The sequence below is a fragment of the Suncus etruscus genome, chromosome 8, assembly GCF_024139225.1.
Source record: "Suncus etruscus isolate mSunEtr1 chromosome 8, mSunEtr1.pri.cur, whole genome shotgun sequence".
NCBI classification, from domain to species: domain Eukaryota; kingdom Metazoa; phylum Chordata; class Mammalia; order Eulipotyphla; family Soricidae; genus Suncus; species Suncus etruscus.
Window position 1 is genome coordinate 14,713,963 of NC_064855.1, and position 21,438 is coordinate 14,735,400.

Consider the following 21,438-nt stretch of genomic DNA (forward strand, 5'->3'; position numbering starts at 1 on the left):
CTCTAAACCACAGAAATGACGTGCAGGTGGCAAAATAACTTAACAGAGGCCCTGTTAAAAAAGCTACAAAACCGCTATCCCAGAAAAGTTGCCCAAAATCTACCAAAATCACTGAATTTTCCACCCCCTCATCTTCAGAGGAAAAGAAAAAAAATAGCTTCATGATTTAAATACAATTTCTGAGGCCGAAGTGATAGTGCCTTGCATGTGGCCAACAGGGAAGGACCCAGTTCAATTCCCGGCATCCCTATGGTCCCCCAGCCTGCCAGGGGTGATTTCTGAGTGCAGAACCAGGAGTAATCCCTGAGCACCACTGGGTGTGGCCCAACAATCAATCAATCAATGACTAAAGTAAAAAAATAAAATACAGGGCCCGGAGAGATAGCACAGCGGTGTTTGCCTTGCAAGCAGCCGATCCAGGACCTAAGGTGGTTGGTTCGAATCCCGGTGTCCCATATGGTCCCCCGTGCCTGCCAGGAGCTATTTCTGAGCAGACAGCCAGGAGTAACCCCTGAGCAGTGCTGGGTGTGGCCCAAAAAAAAACAAAATAAATAAATAAATAAATAAAAATATAATTTCTTATGAAAAAGAGACAATAATCTCTCAAAAAAATCAAGAAGTGGGGGAGGTAAAAAAAAATAAGGGGATAAATTCTCCATGGGGGGAAATTGCAAAAAGAAAATGATTAACAGTACCAGTAAAATGAATTGTAGGTTCTTTTGAAGAAATCAGTGGCTTCAATTTAATAATTAAAGGGACTGATACTGTCAACTGTATTCCCAATAAGAGAAGGTGTAAATATTTGTGCAATCTTTTCCACTGCCTTGGACTGGGATGAGGAACAACTCATTAGCTTGTTGCAGATAGCTGTTAGCACAGAAAGAGGTTCTATACAGAAGGCTACCTTGTACTTGTGTTCCCACCCCAAGCACTATAGAGGGAAGACAGCAAAGCTGTACTGTGAGTGCTTACGCACAGTGACATGAGTTTTCTCCACCCAGTCCCCACTCAGTGCTGGGTGGTGGGGGAGGGGAAAAGAAATTCCAACCATTAGCTCTTTGCTTTTATTTATATTTAATAAAATGGGTTCCGGGGTCAGGAAGGTAGGAAAGGGGTTAGGGCAAGTCTTGCATCTGGCCCTGGTCTCATTCCTGGCATCATGATCTGAGCATCACTGGATACAGCTCTGGAGTCTCCCAAATACTGGCACCCCTCACAGAACTGTATCCTCAGGCCCTCACATTGACCTGCTGGCTGGTTAGCTAAGATTTGCTGGGAGGGGACCCTGGGCATTCTGAGAACTGCTAATGAGAACCCCTACCTAAGTTGGGAAAAAGGAAAACTCAAAACTCATTCTTCTGCCTGGCCTTTCCAAGTCTACTGAATTTACCCCAATGGTATTTTCCCATAACTCCTTTTTTATTTAAGGGGGTTTTGGGTTATAACCACAACACTCAGAAATTACTCCTGGCTCTGCGTTCAGAAATCGCTCCTGGCAGGCACAGAGGACCATATGGAATGCTGGGATTCAAACCACCATCTGTGTTGGATCGGCTGCGTGCAAGGCAAACACCCTACTGCTGTGGTATCTCTCTGGTCCATCCCATAACTTCTCTCTGCTTTCACTCGTCATTTCCCAACTTAGATGATCCTCTCTGTCTATTCTTTTTTTTGTGTGGTTTTTGGGTCACACCCGGCAGTGCTCAGGGGTTATTCCTGGCTCCAGGCTCAGAAATTGCTCCTGGCAGGAACAGGGGACCATATGGGACACTGGGATTCGAACCGATGACCTCCTGCATGAAAGGCAAACGTCTTACCTCCATGCTATATCTCTGGCCCCTCTCTGTCTATTCTTGTTCTCCCTTTGCCTGTGCCTCTTCTGATTCCTCCCACCGTCCAACTCTCATTTCTTTTTTTTTTTTTTTTGGTTTTTGGGCCACACCCTGTGACACTCAGGGTTACTCCTGGCTATGCGCTCAGAAGTTGCTCCTGGCTTCTTGGGGGACCATATGGGACGCCGGGGGATCGAACCGTGGTCCGTCCTAGGCTAGCGCAGGCAAGGCAGGCACCTTACCTCCAGCGCCACCGCCCGGCCCCCAACTCTCATTTCTTATTCCTAAAGTGGACAGTTGGTTTCATTTATGGTCAAACTTTCAGGAGGAGTAAAGATCAAATGAAAAAACTGTTAAAGGAATAATGCAGCAATACTATATAGTTAAATTAATGAAGAAAAAGAAATTCATAACAGATTAACGAAAAACCCCCTTAAATTCAGGAGTTATGGGGGAGTTGAACCTAGGTTAAGAAAAGTATTCTAGGGGATAGAGAGATAGCATGGAGGTAGGGCATTTGCCTTGCATGTAGAAGGACAGTGGTTCGAATCCCGGCATCCCATATGGTCCCCCGAGCCTTCCAGGGGCAATTTCTGAGTGTAGAGCCAGGAGTAACCCCTGAGCGCTACCAGGTGTGACCCAAAAAAACAAAAAAGAAAAGTATTCTAGGGGACAGAAAGATGGTAGGGCTCTGACCTTGTGTCCCACATGGTTCCCCAAGCATGACCAGGAATAATTCCTGAGCACAGAGCCAAGGGTAACCCCTAAGCATTAACAGACGTGGCCCCAAAACAAATCCGACAAAATGAAAAGTGGGATCAGAGCAGAACATTTGTGGGCATGAGATGGGGTTCAACCTTCGCAGTTCAAAAAAAAAAAAAAAAATTAAGTGCTCAATCTTTCTCCCATAGCAGTGGGATCCCATATCCCATTGGACCCCTCTGTCACAACAGGCATGGGCCCACAGATCCTCCTGGAAGCTCAGCTGGCATTAAGTGGCCCCAAGCTTTAGGACACAGCAACCAGCAGGTTATGTCACTGTCTTCAACTGCAGCCTCACCTTGGCACCAGCTAACTCCTTCATCATGAAGAGAGAATCATCAGTCCGTTCATCGTCGTCATCATCATAATTAGGTGACGGAGCTCCTTCTGCTCCCTGTCTCAACAGGCTGCCACTTCCTCTAGGATCAAATGGATCGACCACAATGGGTTCAGTACCTTTAATTTCACAGCGGCAGAAAGGACAGCCCTGGCCTTCAGACTCCTGTACGGGAAACAGGAGAAGGTAACAGACAGCTGAAAGGACTTCCATTGACCTTCCCTGAGGACAGACATTTCCTAGAGAAGGTAATTCACAGTGCAAAACCTGCCCTCCCCCAACCAGGCCACCCATGACACCTGGTCAAGTATGCAAATACACCCCAAGTCTTTACTCAGAGGCTTACTCAGCTGGGAAAATTGCTCGATGTGATGCCATACCTGCCAGGACGTCAGACAGGATGTGCACATGAGGTGTCCACACGGCTCGATCTTCACATCCTTGTCATTCTCGGCACAGATTTTACACAGCTGGAATGTGGAGCCCATCTCACAGTACAATTCATATTGTTCCTTTAATTAAACAAAACAGAAGATTGTTCAGTCTACTGTAGATATTTTGGGAATAAATGACTATACCCTTAAGTAAAACTGTACATAAATTCTGCTGGTATAATTTATCAAAATCAAGCCAATGCTCCCCTATAATTAACTGCAAAAAAGCACAAGTGTAGGCTCTATTTTAAGGTACACACATAAATTCACTAGTCTAGTCAATGTCTAGAACTTAAGCATACCATTGACTTAATAAGATTCTATACTATGAATCTATGAATCTTACGAATCCATGAAGTTATCATCACAAGTTTAATTCTAGTGGGAGGATGATCAAGTGCATGCAACTCACCTGGGTCACTTTGATGTGGTCTTGGGGAGTTGGTTCACATAAGCCTGTGAGATCTGGATTCTGATTTCGGCCATCAGGAAATAAGTAGCTGTACGAAAAGAAATCAATCTTGGGGTTTTTGTGAAGCTGACTGGTCCTAGCTTGCTAACATAGGCAAATCATGGCTAGGAATCCCTTACTTTGATTTTAGGTACACTTTTTTGTGGTTTTGGGGTCACACCCGGCAGTGCTCAGGGGTTATTCCTGGCTCCAGGCTCAGAAATTGCTCCTGGCAGGCCCAGGGGACCATATGGGACGCCGGGATTCGAACCGATGACCTCCTGCATGAAAGGCAAACGCCTTACCTCCATGCTATATCTCCGGGCCCAGAATCCCTTACTTTGAAAGGACATCGCTGGGCCCAGAGAATGACTCAGAGGCACAAAAGCACCTGCTCTGCAGGCATGAGGTGGAGGATTGTCCCTGTGCCACATATGCACTGGAGCTCCGAGTCCGGGAGATCAGTGCCACATATGGGGCCTTATCAAGAGCACAGTGGGTAGGATGTTTGCCTTGCATGTGGCCAACCCCAGGCTCAATCCTTGGCATCCCATATGGTCTGCCAGGAGTGATTTCTGAGCACAGAGCCAGGAGTAACCCCTGAGCACTGCCAGGTGTGGCCCAAAAACTAAAATAAGAGGCTGGGATGTATGATTCACATGTGAGACACCTCTGAAATCCACATAGACCCCAAAACACCACTGGGAGTCCCTCACTACATATAGCAAGGTGTGGTCCAAAATCCAAACCACCAAATAATATAACAAAAAGAAAAGAAGGAAAGAAGGAAGGAGGGAGGGAGGGAGAGAGAAAGAAGAAAGAGAAAAGGAAGAAAGGAAGGAAGGGAGGGAGGGAGGAATGAAGGAGAAAGGAAGGAGGAAGGGAGGAAGGGAGGAAGGAAGGAAGGAAGGAAGGAAGGAAGGAAGGAAGGAAGGAAGGAAGGAAGGAAGGAAGGAAGGAAGGAAGGAAGGAAGGAAGGAAGGAAGGAAGGAAGGAAAAATTCCCCATTTTCCTTTGTTTCTGCAGGGACTGGGAGTCACTCATTGAGCTGCCTGTGCACTTAATTGCAGTCACTGGGGGTTGGTGCAAGGGCCAAACTGAGGCTTCATGCAAGTCCTCATTCTTCCTCAGAGATACACCAGGGGACCCCAGGAGTAGTTTATTAATTCCTAATCAACTGTAGTATTTTTAGTACGTCTCAACTGATCATTTGAATTCTCAAAGGAACTACAATTGTAGAATAAAAATCATCATAAATATTAACATAGATGATTAAATCAGAGCCTATGAAATAAATGCTGCTGAGCCACCAGGAAGTTAGCCTGAAGGCTGTATCTAAGCACTCTAATGCTGGCCAGTTAAAGGGCTGCTCACTAGCACAACTTTTCTATTTACCATCAATCTGCAAGTCAACATTTGGAAAAGAAGATCAAGTTGAGTTTCCCACTTGTGTAGTGACTAAAGCAAACAGAGCCATTAATGACAAAGTTTTACAAGCTGCTATCGTAGCTGATGGCAGATCAGAGATACTCACAAGCCTTCCCTGAAGCCGTCAATCAGTGCTTGGAAGAGGGGTTTATTGTGAGGAATCGTCTGGAGAATGTTTCCGTCAGCTGTGACATACCCAATAGCCCACTGACCCAGACGAGTACAGCTCAGCCGGAAAATGTAACTGAGAGCAGAGATAAAAGGAATCATTAACAGACAAGTCCTTATGAGGGTGGATGGCCAGACAGGCCAAAATCACAAGAACCATCAATAACAGATTCTTCAGGGACTAGAGAAAAAGAAAAGGACATAGAAGCCCAGTAACTATTTCTCAAGAGGTGGGTAGATGAACTTATAAACTAGTACACATACTTTGCATACAGAATCCCAGGTTCCATCCTTTGTAAACCACCAGAACTGTCCCCTGAACACCACTGGGCCACACCTGGTGACGCTCAGGCGTTACTCCTGGCTATGCACTCAGAAATCGCTACTGGCTTGGGAGACCATATGGGACCCTGGGGCATCCAACCGCCACCAAAATATGAAATCAATAAATTACGGGGCCGAAAAGATAGCACATTGGGTAAGCTGTTTGCCTTGCACACGGCTGAGCCGGGTTCGATCCCCCGCACCCCATACGGTCCCCCAAATCTGCCAGGAGTGATTTCTGGGTGCAGAGGCAGGAGTAACCTGAATGCCACCGGGTGTGGTCCCAAAAAAATCATTAAATAAAAGACATACATCATGGGGCCAGAGCGGTGGCACCAAGTGGTAAAGTAAGCACCTTGCACATGCTAGCTTAGGATTGACTGCGGTTGGATGCCCCAGGGTCCCATATGGTCTCCCAAGCCAGTAGCAATTTCTGAGCGCATAGCCAGGAGTAATGCCTGAGTGTCACCAGGTGTGGCCCAAAAACAAAAAATAAATAAAAGACATCAATCCAATTGCAATCTCCTAGCTGGCAGGAAACTAATAAAAAGGATCAAGTTACCTCTGTTGTAGCAAGGATTCCGAAGAGCCTAAAAATCAGGTAAATAAATCTCTTTGCAGCTGGTACTGACCTGCCAGGCTTGTGAATAAATTTCTGGAGACGAGCTTTCACTTCGTCATATGTCAGGAAAGCCATGTAGCCAGGGTGAGTTACAGCAAGGCTATTCCAGTTCCTCAGCAAAGAGGACCAAGGCTAAGGAGACAAGAGATCAATCAGATGTTAGTTTTAAGACATCTGTAGCCAGCCTCAAAGCAGAGAAGGAAAACCCAGCTCAATTCTCAATTTATTGTCACAGAGCTCTGATTATATCTCGAAATACCAAGATAAGACAAAAACATATTTGAGAAATTAGAACTCTGAAAGCTTAAGAAGAATAGAATAGAAACAAGAACAATAGTCCAGCAGGTAGGGTGCTTGCCTTGCACACTACTGACATGAATTTGATCTCCGGGCAGACCAAATGTTCTCCCAAGACTGCCAGGAGTAAGCACTGAGCGCTGATGGGTGTAGCCCAAAACTCAAAAAAAAAAAAAAAAAAAAAAAAAAAATTAAAGAAAAAAAAAAAAAGATTATAATATGGAGAGAGGGAAAGAAACAGAACCTGCCACAGAGACAGGCTGGTGAGGGTAGGAGTGGGGGACAAGAGGGAAACTGGGAAAATTGTTGGTGCGAAGTGAAGGGAAGCATTGGAACATTTTATGACTAAAACTCAACTATCAGCAACTTTTAAACTCTGTATCTTAATGGTGATTTAAGTACAAAAAAATTAGAATAGATGTTTAGTGAGACATTTCTGAGCACAGCTTCCTGGTTTTATTAAGTATTAATGCTTTGGGGTTATGTAGGGCCTCCCAGAGTAATGTTCAGGGAGCTGGGGGGTCATTTCCAGCAGCATTCAGCCAATCAGTCTAGTTGAAATGAAAGTCAAGACATTTTGAAGCAACTCTAACCAACAGCAGTGAGGTTCAACAACAACAAAGCAAACAGAAATAGGCAGGGCTGAAGTGTGCCTCTTAGTAGGTCCAGTGAAGGGCATGTAGTACAGAGGCATAGACATTCTCTGTAAGAAATGGAACGAGGTCTTTGTGAAGCATCAAAACATCTCAGTAAAAACAGTCAAGGATTTCAGTAGAATAGGAGAAGAGTTGGGGAAATAAATACTTAAACGTCCAATAACAAAGAACTAACTAAACATATCTGTTGCTGGATATCCTACAACCATTAAAATGATACGATAATACTTAAAGAAACGAAGGACTTACTGTATTCTTTTCTTATTTGTTAAGGAGGAGATGCTCCCAAGCAGTATTCAGGAGGCCCAGAGCCTCCAGGGGTGCTTAGCTCAGCTGTGTGGACCCCCAGGACTACTGGTTGGGTCCGACCATACAGTACTACACAGGCCCTACAGTGCTGGGGGACATCAGGGCCACATCTGCACTGTCTCGGAGGACTCAATTCAAGGACCCTGCATGCACAACTTGTGCCTCAGTTGTGCATTTGATGGGCTCTCCCTGGCTCCTAGTCATTTATACGTATATTATACTTAGTTATATATAGTATATAGGTGTATATGTAAAATATAATATTGTTGGGGTACAGCAGGTAAGGCACTTGCCTTGAAACCATCCACTACTTTCCCCAGCATCCCATACAGTTCCCCTGCATCCACCAGGAGTGACTCCTGAGTGCAGAGCCAAGAGTAACCCCTGATTACTACCAGGTGTGGCCCAAACACAAAAATAAAAAATATATATATATAAGATTGTTGTTTTTTGCTTACACATTTTTTGGGAGGTTGGGTCACACCCGGCAGTGCTCTGAGGTTACTCCTGGCTCCATGCTCAGAAATCACTCCTGGCAGGCACAGGGGCCCATTGGGGTGCCAGGATTTGAACCAATGACCTTCTGCATGGAAGGCAAATGCCTTACCTCCATGCTATCTCTCTGGCCCCTTGCTTATACTTTCTAATCAAAAACAAACAAACAGACTTAGGGTCTAATCCTATATAGAGATCTTCAAACATGCAAGGCAGGGCCGGAGAGGAAGTAAGGCGTTTCATGCAGAAGGTCATCGATTCGAATCCTGGCGTCCCATATGGTCCCCCGTGCCTGCAGGAACAATTTCTGAGCATGGAGCCAGGAGTAACCCCTGAGCACTGCCGGGTGTGCCCCCCCCCCAAAAAAAAACAAAAACATGCAAGGCGAGTGCTCTGCCGTTAAATCACATTCCTGGCCTGGAAAAAAAATATTTTTTGGGGGGTAGGGGTGGTATCATTTGGACAATACCCAGCAGTGCTCATGGACTATTCCTGACATGGCTTAGGGTCATATGGTTTCAAAGATTGCACTAAGGTCAGCCTCATACAAGGTAAATGCTTTATCCCTGCACTATCTTTTAAACCCTCACAAATAGGCAAGATCCTAAATGTTACGTTTCAAAATATTTTCTTTCAGAAAATAACTAATTTACCCGACGGCTTTTTAATTTAGCATCTTACCTGAAACAGTCGTGTGAAGATGTCAAATTCAAAAACGGATATATAATCATTGCAGGTCAGATCGATAGTGGACTTCAAGGCCATGGCCTCTAGCCCGGAACTGATGGGATGGACCTCATGAAGTGCTTGTCGAAAGCTCTTCCAGGGCACTATTGTCCTGCATAGCAGGGAGAGAAGGCACAGAGTGAGGTGACAGGTGACTGAGCAATGCTATCAGCAAAGAAGAAAAAGAATGTCACATAAAGGCACTCAGTAATTTCAAGAGTCTTTTAAAGACACCAAGCTCTATTTTAAATGGACAGAAAAGAAATAAATAACAAGTTTTTTCTCCGCTAGTGTTGGGCAGAATGTTACAGTGAATCCCCTCATCTTTCTTCAGACATTTCTCCTATTAGAGAAGCATGAAAAGAAAAATGAGATTATTCTTGATTTGCTTTGTTTATTTTGGGGCCATACCCAGTGGTACTCAGGGGTTACTTCTGGCAGTGCTCAGGGGCCATAAGGGATGCCAGGGGTCAAAATCGTGTGAGCCACATAGTATTCTATACTATCGCTCCAGCCCCAAGACTATTCTTTTATATTTTTTTCCTTGGGAGGAAAGGAGAGAGGGAAGGGGGAAGGGGAAAGGAGGGAAGGGAGCGAGATTAGTCTTTTATTTATTTATTTATTTATTTTTTTATATTTTTTGGTTTTTGGGCCACAGCCGGCGATGCTCAGGGGTTACTCCTGGCTGTCTGCTCAGAAATAGCTCCTGGCAAGCACGGGGGACCATATGGGACACCGGGATTCGAACCAATCACCTTTGGTCCTGGATCAGCTGCTTGCAAGGCAAAGGCCGCTGTGCTATCTCTCCGGGCCCGAGATTAGTCTTTTAAAGTGTAATTCATAACTACCGTATTTGCCGGCGTATAAGATGACTCTTCAACCCATGAAAAACTTCCTAAAAGTCTAAAAAGTAAGTTACTTCTTAAAATAAGAGGGGTGCGGATCACTCGTCCCTGAAGCTGGAACAAGTTTCAGCATGCCGTATACCAGCATATAATATGACTCCCGACCTTTAGGAAGTTTTTCATGGGCTGAAGGGTTGTCTTATATGCCGGCAAATACGGTAGATCTTTACTAACTAAACACTTGTGTTTTTTTTTTTTTTTTTTTTTTTTTGGTTTTTGGGCCACACAGGTAAGGCAGGCACCTTACCTCCAGCGCCACCGCCCGGCCCCAACACTTGTGTTTTAACTCACTTTATGTTTTATGTTTTCTGTTTTAGAAGCACACCCAGTGTTGCTTAGATCTTAGTCCCTCGAAGGACCTATACAATACCAGAAATTGAACCTGGGTTGGCTGCATGCAAGGCAAGTGACTAAGGCACTATATTTTCTCTCTAGTCTAGATCCTAAACTCACTATAAAGAAGTAGGGCAAAGGGCTGGAGAGATAGTCTAGTAGGTAGGGATCTTGCCTTGCACATTCCTGGCCCAGGTCCAATCTCTAGCACCTCATAGAGTCCAGTCCCTCCAGCTGACAGGAATGATCCCTCAGCTCAGAGATACAAAGTAATCCCTGAGCATAGCTGGGTGTGCCCCTCTCAAAAGAGGAACATACAAGGAAAGAGAATATTCCATCAATGAGCAAGTACAGGTTTAAACTGAATCAATAAGCTTTTATTCTTTGTATCATAATCTTGAGGCTGGAGAGAGAGTACAACAGCAAAGGCACTTGCCTTGCATGCACTCTCAACCTAGGTTCAATCCCCAGCAATGCACATGGACCACTGAATCCCACCAGGCACAGAGCCAGGAGCAAGTCCTGAGCACTACCAGGTGTGGCGTTCAAAACAACACAGAACAACCAGACTGATTGGCTGAATGCTGCCAGGAATGACAAGCCCCCCACCCCCACCAAGTGTTAATACTTACTAAAACCAGAAAGTACACAAAGACAATTTATTATGTTCTAAATATTTCATACTCACGGCAAATGCTTTAATTCTTCAGTTTAAATTCATTGTTTTGGGACTTACTTTTCCCCAAACGCTTTCCGCCAGAATTCTGCAGCATCTGCTTTAGTAATTCGAAATGTGTCTCCTTGGAAGAGACCACTGGGAAAGATTCCTTTCAATTCTGCCAGCATGTGGCTGAAGATCAGGGACAGCTTGGTTAAGTTTCTCCTATAAAAGATCGAAAATGCAATAATTATATAGATACACATAATCTCTCTCTTTTATTTTTTTGGGTCACACCCGGCAGTGCTCAGGGGCTACTCCTGGCTCTAAGTTCAGAAATTGCCCCCAGCAGGTTCAGGGAACCATATGGGATTCCGGGATTCGAACCACCGTCCTTCTGCATGTAAGGCAATCACACTACCGCTGTGCTATCTCTCCGGCCCCATAAATACACATATTCTTTACTTTATATTTTGGTGTCAATGTTTTTATTATTAACCAGGGCTCAAGGAAATGAATTAGCTTTCCCCCAGAACAAATAAACATTATAGAACAGATTCATACCATATCATGTGAGTAAAATTATGGTCCCTAAGCCCTCTGAATTTATAATCTTTACTCTAAAGACACAAAATTCACCATACCAGGTGTGGGATTAATAGGGCATTTAAGTACATATATAAGAGGTGAAGAGTTTGTGTGAGGGTAAGGCAGTTGCCTTGTACATGATCACCTAGGTTTGATCACCAGCACCACATATGGTTTCTCCCCAACCACAGCCATGCGTAATCAATCCCTAAGCACAAAGGTAGGAGTAAATCTATCGCTGGATGGCTCAACAATCCCTTCCCCTAAAAGTATACTTATAAAGACCCTTTTCAAATGTGCTTTCTGGCCAATTACTATTTTTGTGTGTGGTTTTGGGGGGCACCCCAACTGTTACTTAGGGCTTACTCCAAGCTTGGATTCTCAGGGATCACTTTGGCAGGGCTAGGGAACCACAGGGTTGCCAGGGATGGAACCCAGGTTAGCCACTTGCAAAGCAAGCTCTTTACCCATTGTACTATCACTCCGACCTCTTTTTTGGTCAACTGTTCAAAAATATTTAAACTCTGGGATAATGAGAGGAAAGAAAGTACAGTCAACAATATTAAGGATCTGTGATATTGTTCCCTTTGTTCAGAAACTGCTTTTGTTCTAACATCATTATGTCAAAGATTAAACACAATGAACAGCAGAAAGATTAGGACTAGGGAGATGACTCAAAGGCTGATAACATGTTATGCGTATGGGAGTCTTGGGGGGCACTTCCCAGCACTGCATGGGTACCCAGAGCATTGCAGCCATTTTTGTCCTTGAGTGCTGAGTGGAGCAGCCTCTAATTATCATCACGTATGAAACCCCCAAGTCATAAAGAGGAGAGGGATCACTACGCACATTATTCCTTCTATTAATTTCTGTTCTAGAAATAAAACAAGAGAAAGTTTTGGGTTAGGGAGATGGTTCAAAGGGCAGAAGTGCGTAGGCTTTGCATGCTGGAGCCTACGCTCTATCCCTGGAACCACACGGTTCCTCAATACTGCCAAAGTACTGAACTATGGGAATCCCTGGACACCTTCAAGATGAGGCCCCAAAACAAAACAAAGCAAGAATAAGCTCTGTCAAAAATATAGCTCTTCTTGGGGCCAGAGCGATGGCACAGTGGTAGGACATTTGCCTTGCACGCAGTTGACCCAGGGTGGATTTCTGAGTGCAGAGCCAGGAATAACCCCTAAGCATCACCAGGTGCGGCCCAATGGCCCAAAATAAAATTAAAAAATTAAAAAAAAAAAGAATTATAGCTCTTTTCAATTGTTTGTTTTTGGATCATACCTGGCAGCACTCAGTTGGCCACTCCTGGCTCTGCCCTCAGAAATCACTCTTGGCAGGCTTAGGACCATATGGGATGCCAGAGTTCAAACGAAGGTTAGCCACGTGCAAGGCAAATGTTCTACCTGCTATGTTATTGCTCCAGCCCCAGTAATATAGCTCTTTTTTTTTGGGGGGGGGGGTCACACCCAGCAGCACTCAGGAGTTACTCCTGACTCTAGGCTCAGAAATCGCCCCTGGCAGGCATGGGGGACCATATGGGATGCCAGGATTTGAACCACTGTCCTTCTGAAAGAAAGGCAAATGCCTTACCTCAATGCTATCTCTCAGGCCCCAGTAATATAGCTCTTAATCTTTTTTTTTTTTTTTTTTTGGTTTTTGGGCCACACCCAGCGATGCTCAGGGGTTACTCCTGGCTGTCTGCTCAGAAGTAGCTCCTGGCAGGCACGGGGAACCATATGGGACACCGGGATTCGAACCAACCACCTTTGGTCCTGGATCGGCTGCTTGCAAGGCAAACTCCACTGTGCTATCTCTCCGGGCCCAGCTCTTAATCTTGATTAATCCAAGTATCCAGCAATAAATTAACATAAATTTATATTTTTTAAGATGACAGATCAGGGGATTCAACAATTTGGTAGAAGACAACTTGTAAAATGCTACAATCACTCACAAAAGGAAATGTTAGAGTCTCTCTTGCTTCTCATAAATTACCCTGTATTCTACAAATTATCATAGAGAAGTCAGAGCTAGTTCAACAGACTGAGTGCCTAAGTATTATTATTTGCACATAGGAAGCCTGGACTTAATCCCCAGCATGACATGAACCTCCTGAGCACCTACAAGCTCATGCATCACCTGGTAACCCATGAACAAACAAAATTTTGTCATATAAATCAAATCACAGAAATTTTCAATGAAAGGACTGTTTAGGGGCCGGCGAGGCGGCACTAGAGGTAAGGTATCTGCCTTGCAAAAGCTAGCCAAGGGAAGATCGTGACCGCGGTTCGATCCCCTGGCGTCCCATTTGGTCCCCCCAAGCCAGGGGCAATTTCTGAGCACTTAGCCAGGAGTAACCCCTGAGCATCAAACGGGTGTGGCCCAAAAAACCAAAACAAAATAAAAAAGGGAAAAAAAAAAGAAAGGACTGTTTAAATATGCATGCCTTAAATAATAAATACATTCTTTGTCAAAATAACTCTTCTTTTCCAAAAACGAAATGCTGACATCCAAACCATGTAAAATATGCCTAAATGCATGCTTACACCGCAAATGTTAATGCCAGTAGCATCATAGTAAGATGCCACATGGTGCCAATACAAACACAGATGCTACTTCTACTTTTAGGTGTGTATTTCTTTTCGGGGCTCTAGTGCTTGGGGAGCGACAGCAGTGCTCAAGGGATCATACATATATAGTGCTGGTATTCGAATTAAGGTCAGTATGATAGAATGCCAACACCTTAACTTCTGTATCATCACTCTGGCTCTAGGTATGTACTTTACTCAAATTATCATATTTCTTTCTTTCTTTTTTTTTGGTTTTTGGGCCACACCCGGCGGTGCTCAGGGGTTACTCCTGGCTGTCTGCTCAGAAATAGCTCCTGGCAGGCTCGGGGGACCATATGGGACACGGGATTCGAACCAACCACCTTAGGTCCTGGATTGGCTGCTTGCAAGGCAAACGCCGCTGTGCTATCTCTCTGGGCCCAGATTATCATATCTCTGGGCCCAGATTATCATATTTCTTTTGTGAGTGGTGCTGGGAATGAAACCCAGGGCTTGAACATACGAGGCATCTGATCTACTATTGAGCAACAGCCCATCCCTCTCTTATCTTTAATAGCATCATCACACAGACTAGGCCAGAGGTCTCAAACCCGCGGCCCTCCATACAACATTTTGTGGCCCTGCCCTAGAGGAATCTTTTATTTTGTTTTGTTTTGTTTTTGTTGTTTGGGTCACACCCCCCAATGTTCAAGGCTTACTTCTGACTTTGCACTCAAGGATCACCCTGACTTTGCCTCCTGCAGCCCCCAGGTAAATTGAGTTTGAGACCCCTGGACTAGGCTGTATACAGTGTTACTCTAAATCACCTAATTACACTTACTTATTTTCAGCTTCCTTATTAATTAGTATTCACCTATTTAAAAGTAGACTCTAACATTTCAAATGGAGTCATGATCAAATTTAGAGTCTGGAAGATAGCTTAAAGGGCTACAGCATATTGGGGCCAGAGAGATAGCATGGTGGTTCAAATCCCAGCATTTCATATGATCCCCTGAGCCTGCCAGGAGCGATTTCCGAGCGTAGAGCCAAGAGTAACACCTCAGCGCTGCCAGGTGTGACCACCCCCCCCCCCAAAAAAAAAAGGGCTACAGCATAATCTTTGCACACAGAAGGACTGGGTTCATTCCCCTGTACCACATAGATCTGAGTATAACAAAAAAAAAAAAAAAAAAAAAAACAGAAAAAACAACCTCTAGTAAAGTACTTGGTAATAGCCCCTGAGCACCACTGAATATGGCCTTCCACAAAGATTCCCCAAAACGTTCTTTAATAGAGACAGAACCTTGTTCTCGTTTCCTATTTGTTTTCTAAAAGCATAAATGAAAGTAAGGACTTAACATTCTTCAGGTTAGAGAGATAAAGGAGTTTGCCTTGTACGAGGTCAAGTCCAGTTTGACCCCTATTCAAGGGCCACTACTGCCTATGGTCCCCCTGCAACCCTGCAAGTAATGATGATCCTTGTGCACAGAAGTTCCTGATGTCAGTCCTCTGCAAAAAAAAAAAAAATTTTTTTTTTTTTTTTTGGTTTTTGGGCCACACCCGGCAGCGCTCAGGGGTTACTCCTGGCTATCTGCTCAGAAATAGCTCCTGGCAGGCACGGGGGACCATGTGGGACACCGGGGTTCGGATTTGAACCAACCACATTGGGTCCTGGATCGGCTGCTTGCAAGGCAAACACCGCTGTGCTATCTCTCCGGCCCCTCCTCTGCAAAATATTAACATGCCTTAAAAACAGCATGAGTAAAATAAAACAAAATATAAGCACTAAGTCAATCCCTACATTCTTTATTCCTCCTTTCACTTTTGTTTTGTTTTGTTTTGTTTTTGGTTCACACTCAGCAGCACTCAGGGTTACTCCTGGCTCTATGCTCAGAAATTGCTCCTGGCAGGCTCAGGGAACCATATAGGATACCGGGATTTGAATCACCAACCTTCTTCATGCGAGGGAAATGCCTTACCTCCATGCTCTCTCTCCGGTCCCTCCTTTCACTTTTTGAAAGACTTCAATCATTACTGGTTAGTAGAGGAAACAAAATCTATCACAGTGGTACTACGAAGTTGTCATTAGTAGTTATCTCCCCTCCATTGTTTTGTTTTTTTTTTTGGCCACACCCATTTTATGCTCAGAGGTTACTCCTGGCTAAGCGCTCAGAAATTGCCCCTGGCTTGGGGGGACCATATGGGACGCTGGGGGATCGAACTGTGGTCCTTCCTTAGCCAGTGCTTGCAAGGCAGACACCTTACCTCTAGCGCCACCTCGCCGCCCCCCCCCTTCCCCTCCATTTCTGACAAGCATCAGCATGCTCCAGAGCCCCCCACAGAATATTCTGCCAAATGTCACTCCCAGAAAGAGATGAGTCCCTAAATCCATGGTGAGTCTAAATTGTTGATATCTATTAGATCTGAAGAACTCTGCTCAATAGTATAGTAGAACTATGTAGGACTGTGACAGAATTCTGAAAAGACCAGTCTCCAGAGTTACTAAACACTTCCAAACACGTTCTATATAAGAACCAGGTTTGAACCTTAAGTTCTCTGTTTTCTGACTGCTCCCACATTGTCCTCTCTTGGTTCTTCGAATTACTTTGCTCCTTTTTTAGCCACTTCCCCCACTAACTTGTTTGTCTGTGTTTGTTTTTTGGGCCACATCCAGTAACGCTCAGGGGTTACTCCTGGCTATGCGCTCAGAAATCGGTCCTGGCTTAGGGGACCATATAGGACCATATCAAACCGTGGTCTGTCCTAGGCTAGCGCCCTCAAGGCAAAAATGCCACACCATCATTCAGCCTCCCCCCATTATCTTAAAAGAGCTTTTTTATTTTTCGGGGGGGGGGGTGTCATACCCGGCAGTGCTCAGGGGTTACTCTTGGCTCCACGCTCAGAAATCGCTCCTGGCAGGCTCAGGGGACCATATGGGATGCTGGGATTCGAACCTTCTGTATGAAAGGCAAACGCCTTACCTCCATGCTCTCTCTCTCCGGCCCCAAAAGAGCTACTTTTAAGGATCTGTTTTTATTTACTTTTGTTTTCCTCTAAATATCTTCCTAACTCTTCCTTGGTAATTTTTGTTTGTTTTGATTTTTGGGTCAGTGTTCAGGGGTTACTCCTGGCTCTACGCTCAGAAATTGCTCCTGGCAGGCTCAGGGGATCATATGGGGTGCTGGGATTTGAACCATCGTCCTTCCGCATGCAAGGCAAACAAACGCCTCACTTACCTCCATGCTATCTCACCGGCCCCATTCCTTGTTAATCTCAAGGCTTCAAAATCTACTTGGCCAAGCTAGGAAGATGGCTCAAGTGCTGGAGCTCATGCTCCCCATGCTGGAGCCCTAAGTTTGACCCCTGGCACCACATGGTGCCTGGAGTAAGCAATGAGTGCTGAATCCTGAGTAGCCCCCGGGGCCCACTATGTATGTCCTCCCCTCAAATTGCAAAAGATTTCTACCATTTCAGGCTTTCCAACTGCCCACACATTTCTCAACTCAGCATTTCTGAGACACATGTTCAGCACTGAACCCATTTCCTTCTCAGATGTTCCCTACTTCTGGATTAACGGCATCATCGTTCTACTTCTTTCATGTTCAAAATCTTAAGACTCATCCTGGATTCTTCCCTTTTGATTACTCTCCATATCTTACTGATATATCAATGTGTTTTCTTTGCCATTTTGGTGATTGTTTTTATTTTCTTTTCCTTTTATTTTGGTTTTTGGGCCACACCCGGTGCTGCTCAGGGATTAATCCTGGCTATGCGCTCAGAAATCGCTCCTGACTTGGGGACCATATGGGACGCCACTGCGGTCCATCCTAGGTTAGCACGTGCAAGGCAAACACTCTACCACCTACGTCACTGCTCCTGCCCCTTTTCTTTTTAAGTTTTAAATCCTGGTAGTACTCAGGACTTCCTCATGGCTGTATTCAGAATCACTCCTGGTGATGTTGGGGCTAAAATCTAGGTCAGCCATAGGCATCTAGGCAAGCATCCTACCAGCTGTACTATCTCTCTGGCCCAGTATTACATCTTTGCTTACACACAGCACTCATTCATTTGTCTATCTCTGAACCTGTCCTATCTATGTCCTTCCCTCATCTAAAAGATCCACAGACATGTCACTTCCTCCTCGGAAGGCTGGACTGACCCTGATCTCCAGCTGATTATTTATGCAAACAGAGCTGAGACGTTTTACAGACATTTTGGGATCTGGCACGATTGAGGGGGGGGGGGCGGTTTGGGCCATACCCACAGTTGCTTAGATTATATTCCTGGCTGTGCACTCAGAAATCACTCCTAATGAACCAGAGTGATAGCACAACCATAGGGTGTTTGCCTTGCATGCAGACGACCCAGAAGGGACCCAGATTCAATCCCCAGCATCCCATATGGGTCCCCAAGCCTGCTAGGAGTGATTTCTGAGCACAAAGCAAGGAGTAACCTTTGAGTGCTGCCGGATGTGGCCCCTCCCCAAAACAAAATCACTCTGAGTAGGCTTGAGAGATGAGTTGGGATAGAGATGAGTTGGGATGCCAGGAATCAAATCCGGGCCAGCTGCATGCAAAGCAAATGCCCTACCCGCTATTACTATGGCCAGATCTGCAAAATCTTTTTTTATTTTTTAATTATTTATTTATTTGATTTTTGGGCCACACCCAGTATGTTCAGGGGTTATTCCTGGCTCTGCGCTCAGAAATCACTCCTGGCTTGGTACAGTACCATATGGGATACCAGGGGATAAAATCGTAGTCCATCCTAGGTCAGCCTACCGCTGCGCCATCCATATCTGCACTATTTCTAACCTTCCGTTTATCTCCAAAATATATCAGGGTGTCCACAGTCTTATGTATTTGGTCTGCAGTGACCCAGACTCCTAGATTAATGGCACTTACATGACCAGGAGTTTTTGAGGGTGGGAGAAAAATACTTTGAAGGGAAGTCCAACTGAGAATGATAGGTGAATGTCACAGAACACTGCTGTTCTGCACAGGGTGGGCTTCAAAAGTACCTGGAGAAGTTATTTTGAAGCCAGACAGTAAGAGTCTTCTGATGACCTGGGCATATCAGCATCTCTGACCCTTTCAATAGTTTTCCACTGACAATTCACTTTCTAGTTTCCAGCACAAGGCAAACTCTGGGATCAAGTATCCATAAGCACATGATGCACAGAAAGCTTTTTGAATTTATGAAGGAAGCCACGAAAAAGGGCAAGCTATTGACCATGAGGATGTAATGGCACCAGGGACCTCAGAAAGCAATTCAAAGTGCTGACTGAAATAGTTCTGAAAATCAATTTAAGACACTTTCCTACTTAAGGCTGCATCCCTGCCAACAAGCCATCCAGTCTGTATTCTTGCAAACCACTTCAGATGCACGGCGTAAGCACCGCATGTCCTAAAAGGAAATTGTCTCTCTAAGCCCCTGGATCAGAGCATTCTGAAACTCACTGAAGTTAAAATTCTGCTGAGTAACATTTAAGGCCTTAGGTCTCTGGGTGAGTGTTTATGGTATGTGTGACAGATTTAACCATCTAAGCATGCACATTTAGAATGAGATGAGTGGGGCTTTTTTTTGGGGGGGGGCATACCCGGTGATGCTCAGGGGTTACTTCTGGCTATGCGCTAAAACATCGCTCCTGGCTTGAGGGACCATATCGGACGCCGGGGGGCTTTTATAAATCCTGTCTGCACTTACTTCACTTCCTAGAGCATGTCTTAGTAATTTTCAGGGCTGAAAATTTAGTACAGTGGGTAGGTCACTTGCCTTGTACATGACGGCCTAGGTTTATTGCCAGTACCTATATGATCCCTAGAGCCCATCATGAGCAATGCCTGAGCTCAGAAATGTAATGAGATTTAACAGAAATGTAAGCCCTGAGCACTGCCCTATGGCCCAAAAACAAAAACAAAATCCTCCAAAGATGTGTGTGTGTGTGTGTGTGTGTGTGTGTGTGTGTGTGTGTGTGTGTGTGTAAAGGCCCTAAACAACTCCCTTTCTCAAATTACAGTTGTAGCAAGTAGTACAAGTTTCTCTATACAACTTAAGTCTTCAAAGAAAGAGATCATTTGTACCATCTTTTTTTTTTTTCTTATTTCCTTCCCTTTGTTGTTGGGGAAATGCTCTTGGAAGAAGTGCGTATACTGTTATAACAGAGAGGGACTACTTTCTGTTGTGGCAGTGGAGACAACAGCCTGTGAGCTGCATGTACTGCCCATGCATGGGCACCAGCACTGGTGAGCAGGCTCATGTCTCGTGCGCAGGGCAGGTATGCAGCAGCACTGCCTTTCCTACAAGAGCAGCAACTGTGACCCTGGTTTGAATGCTGGCACTGAATATGGTTTCCCTGCACCAGCCAGGAATAATACCTGAGCACAGATTAAGGTTCAGATCAGGGGTACTCAAACTACGGCCCGCCGAGGACATTCATCTTGCCCACTGGGTGTTTATGCAGCCGCTGCCTGATCTGCTCAGTTGCCAACTTGTCTCTGGCCCCGAAGTGTGCACGCACTCTCCAACTCCCTTCCTTCTCTCTGTCTCTTGATTTTTTGTTTTGGGTTTTTTTGCTTGTTTGTTTTTGGGTCACACCTGGCAGCACTCAGGGGTTCCTCCTGGCTCTACGCTCAGAAATCACTCCTGGCAGGAATGGGGAACTATATGGGCTGCCGGGATTCAAACCACCGTCCTTCGGCATGCAAGGCAAACGCCCTACCTCCATGCTACCTCTCCGCCCCCCTCTGTCTCTTGAATCCTCCTCTCAGGGTCAGGCAGCGGTCCTCAAACTATGGCCCGTGAGCCACTATTGTTCATAATTTCTTTTAAACTATAGTCCAGCCCTCCAATGATCTGAGGGACAGTAAACTATTCACCGTTTTAGCATGTAAAAAATTTCCCAAATGTGCACCTGTTGTTCAGCCAGAAAAGGGTGATCACTGCTTTGAAGTATCTGCACCATTTCTGTGATAACTGTGCCGTTTCCTTGTCAGTAAACTCCAAAAACCATATAAGTAAACAGTTGCATCATCCAAAGACTGCTGAGAACACACTGAGATGACATTTCGAGCTCAATAGCAGCATCCTCTGCTCACAGCAATCGACTTAAAAATAGACTCAACGGAACTTCTTTCAGCAAAGCTTCAGAGGAAGTAAATGAAGTAGTGTTTAACTCTTATCGGCTTAAATGACATTAGGAAAAGAAAAGAAAACCACTTACAAAAGGAGTTCTACCCCTTCAACATCAATGACCTTTTTGTTAAACACTGAACAGATCTTAAGTATTCTATACTATACCTATAGTCCAGCTTCTGAGAATTACAAATTTTCAACAAATCCTGTGCTGATAGTTGACTATCACAGAGCATTAATCACCAGCACATTAGGAGCTCTCCTAGACTCCTAGTTAATTTAGTTAACCAAATATATGAGAAGGTGGTGACTATACAACACTCCCAACAAGTTCCTACATTCTTCTATTGTCTTTTTCTCTTTTTGGTTTCTGGGTCACACCTGGTGGTACTCAGGGGACCATCAGTCAGCCATGTGTGCCAGATAAGTA

General features: G+C 44.8%; 1 protein-coding gene across 1 annotated transcript in view; it reads right to left on the reverse strand.

The window, feature by feature from the left end:
- The window catches only part of CBL (Cbl proto-oncogene), a 73,606-nt gene that overhangs the window by 11,014 nt on the left and 41,154 nt on the right, over positions 1–21,438 (reverse strand). Inside the window, exons 3-9 of the mRNA XM_049778003.1 lie at positions 10,816–10,962; positions 8,797–8,953; positions 6,369–6,490; positions 5,351–5,488; positions 3,778–3,865; positions 3,312–3,443; positions 2,893–3,096 (exon numbers count right to left, since the gene is read on the reverse strand). Coding sequence (XP_049633960.1) covers positions 2,893–3,096; positions 3,312–3,443; positions 3,778–3,865; positions 5,351–5,488; positions 6,369–6,490; positions 8,797–8,953; positions 10,816–10,962 — 988 coding nt within the window. The remainder of the gene's footprint in view (positions 1–2,892; positions 3,097–3,311; positions 3,444–3,777; positions 3,866–5,350; positions 5,489–6,368; positions 6,491–8,796; positions 8,954–10,815; positions 10,963–21,438) is intronic.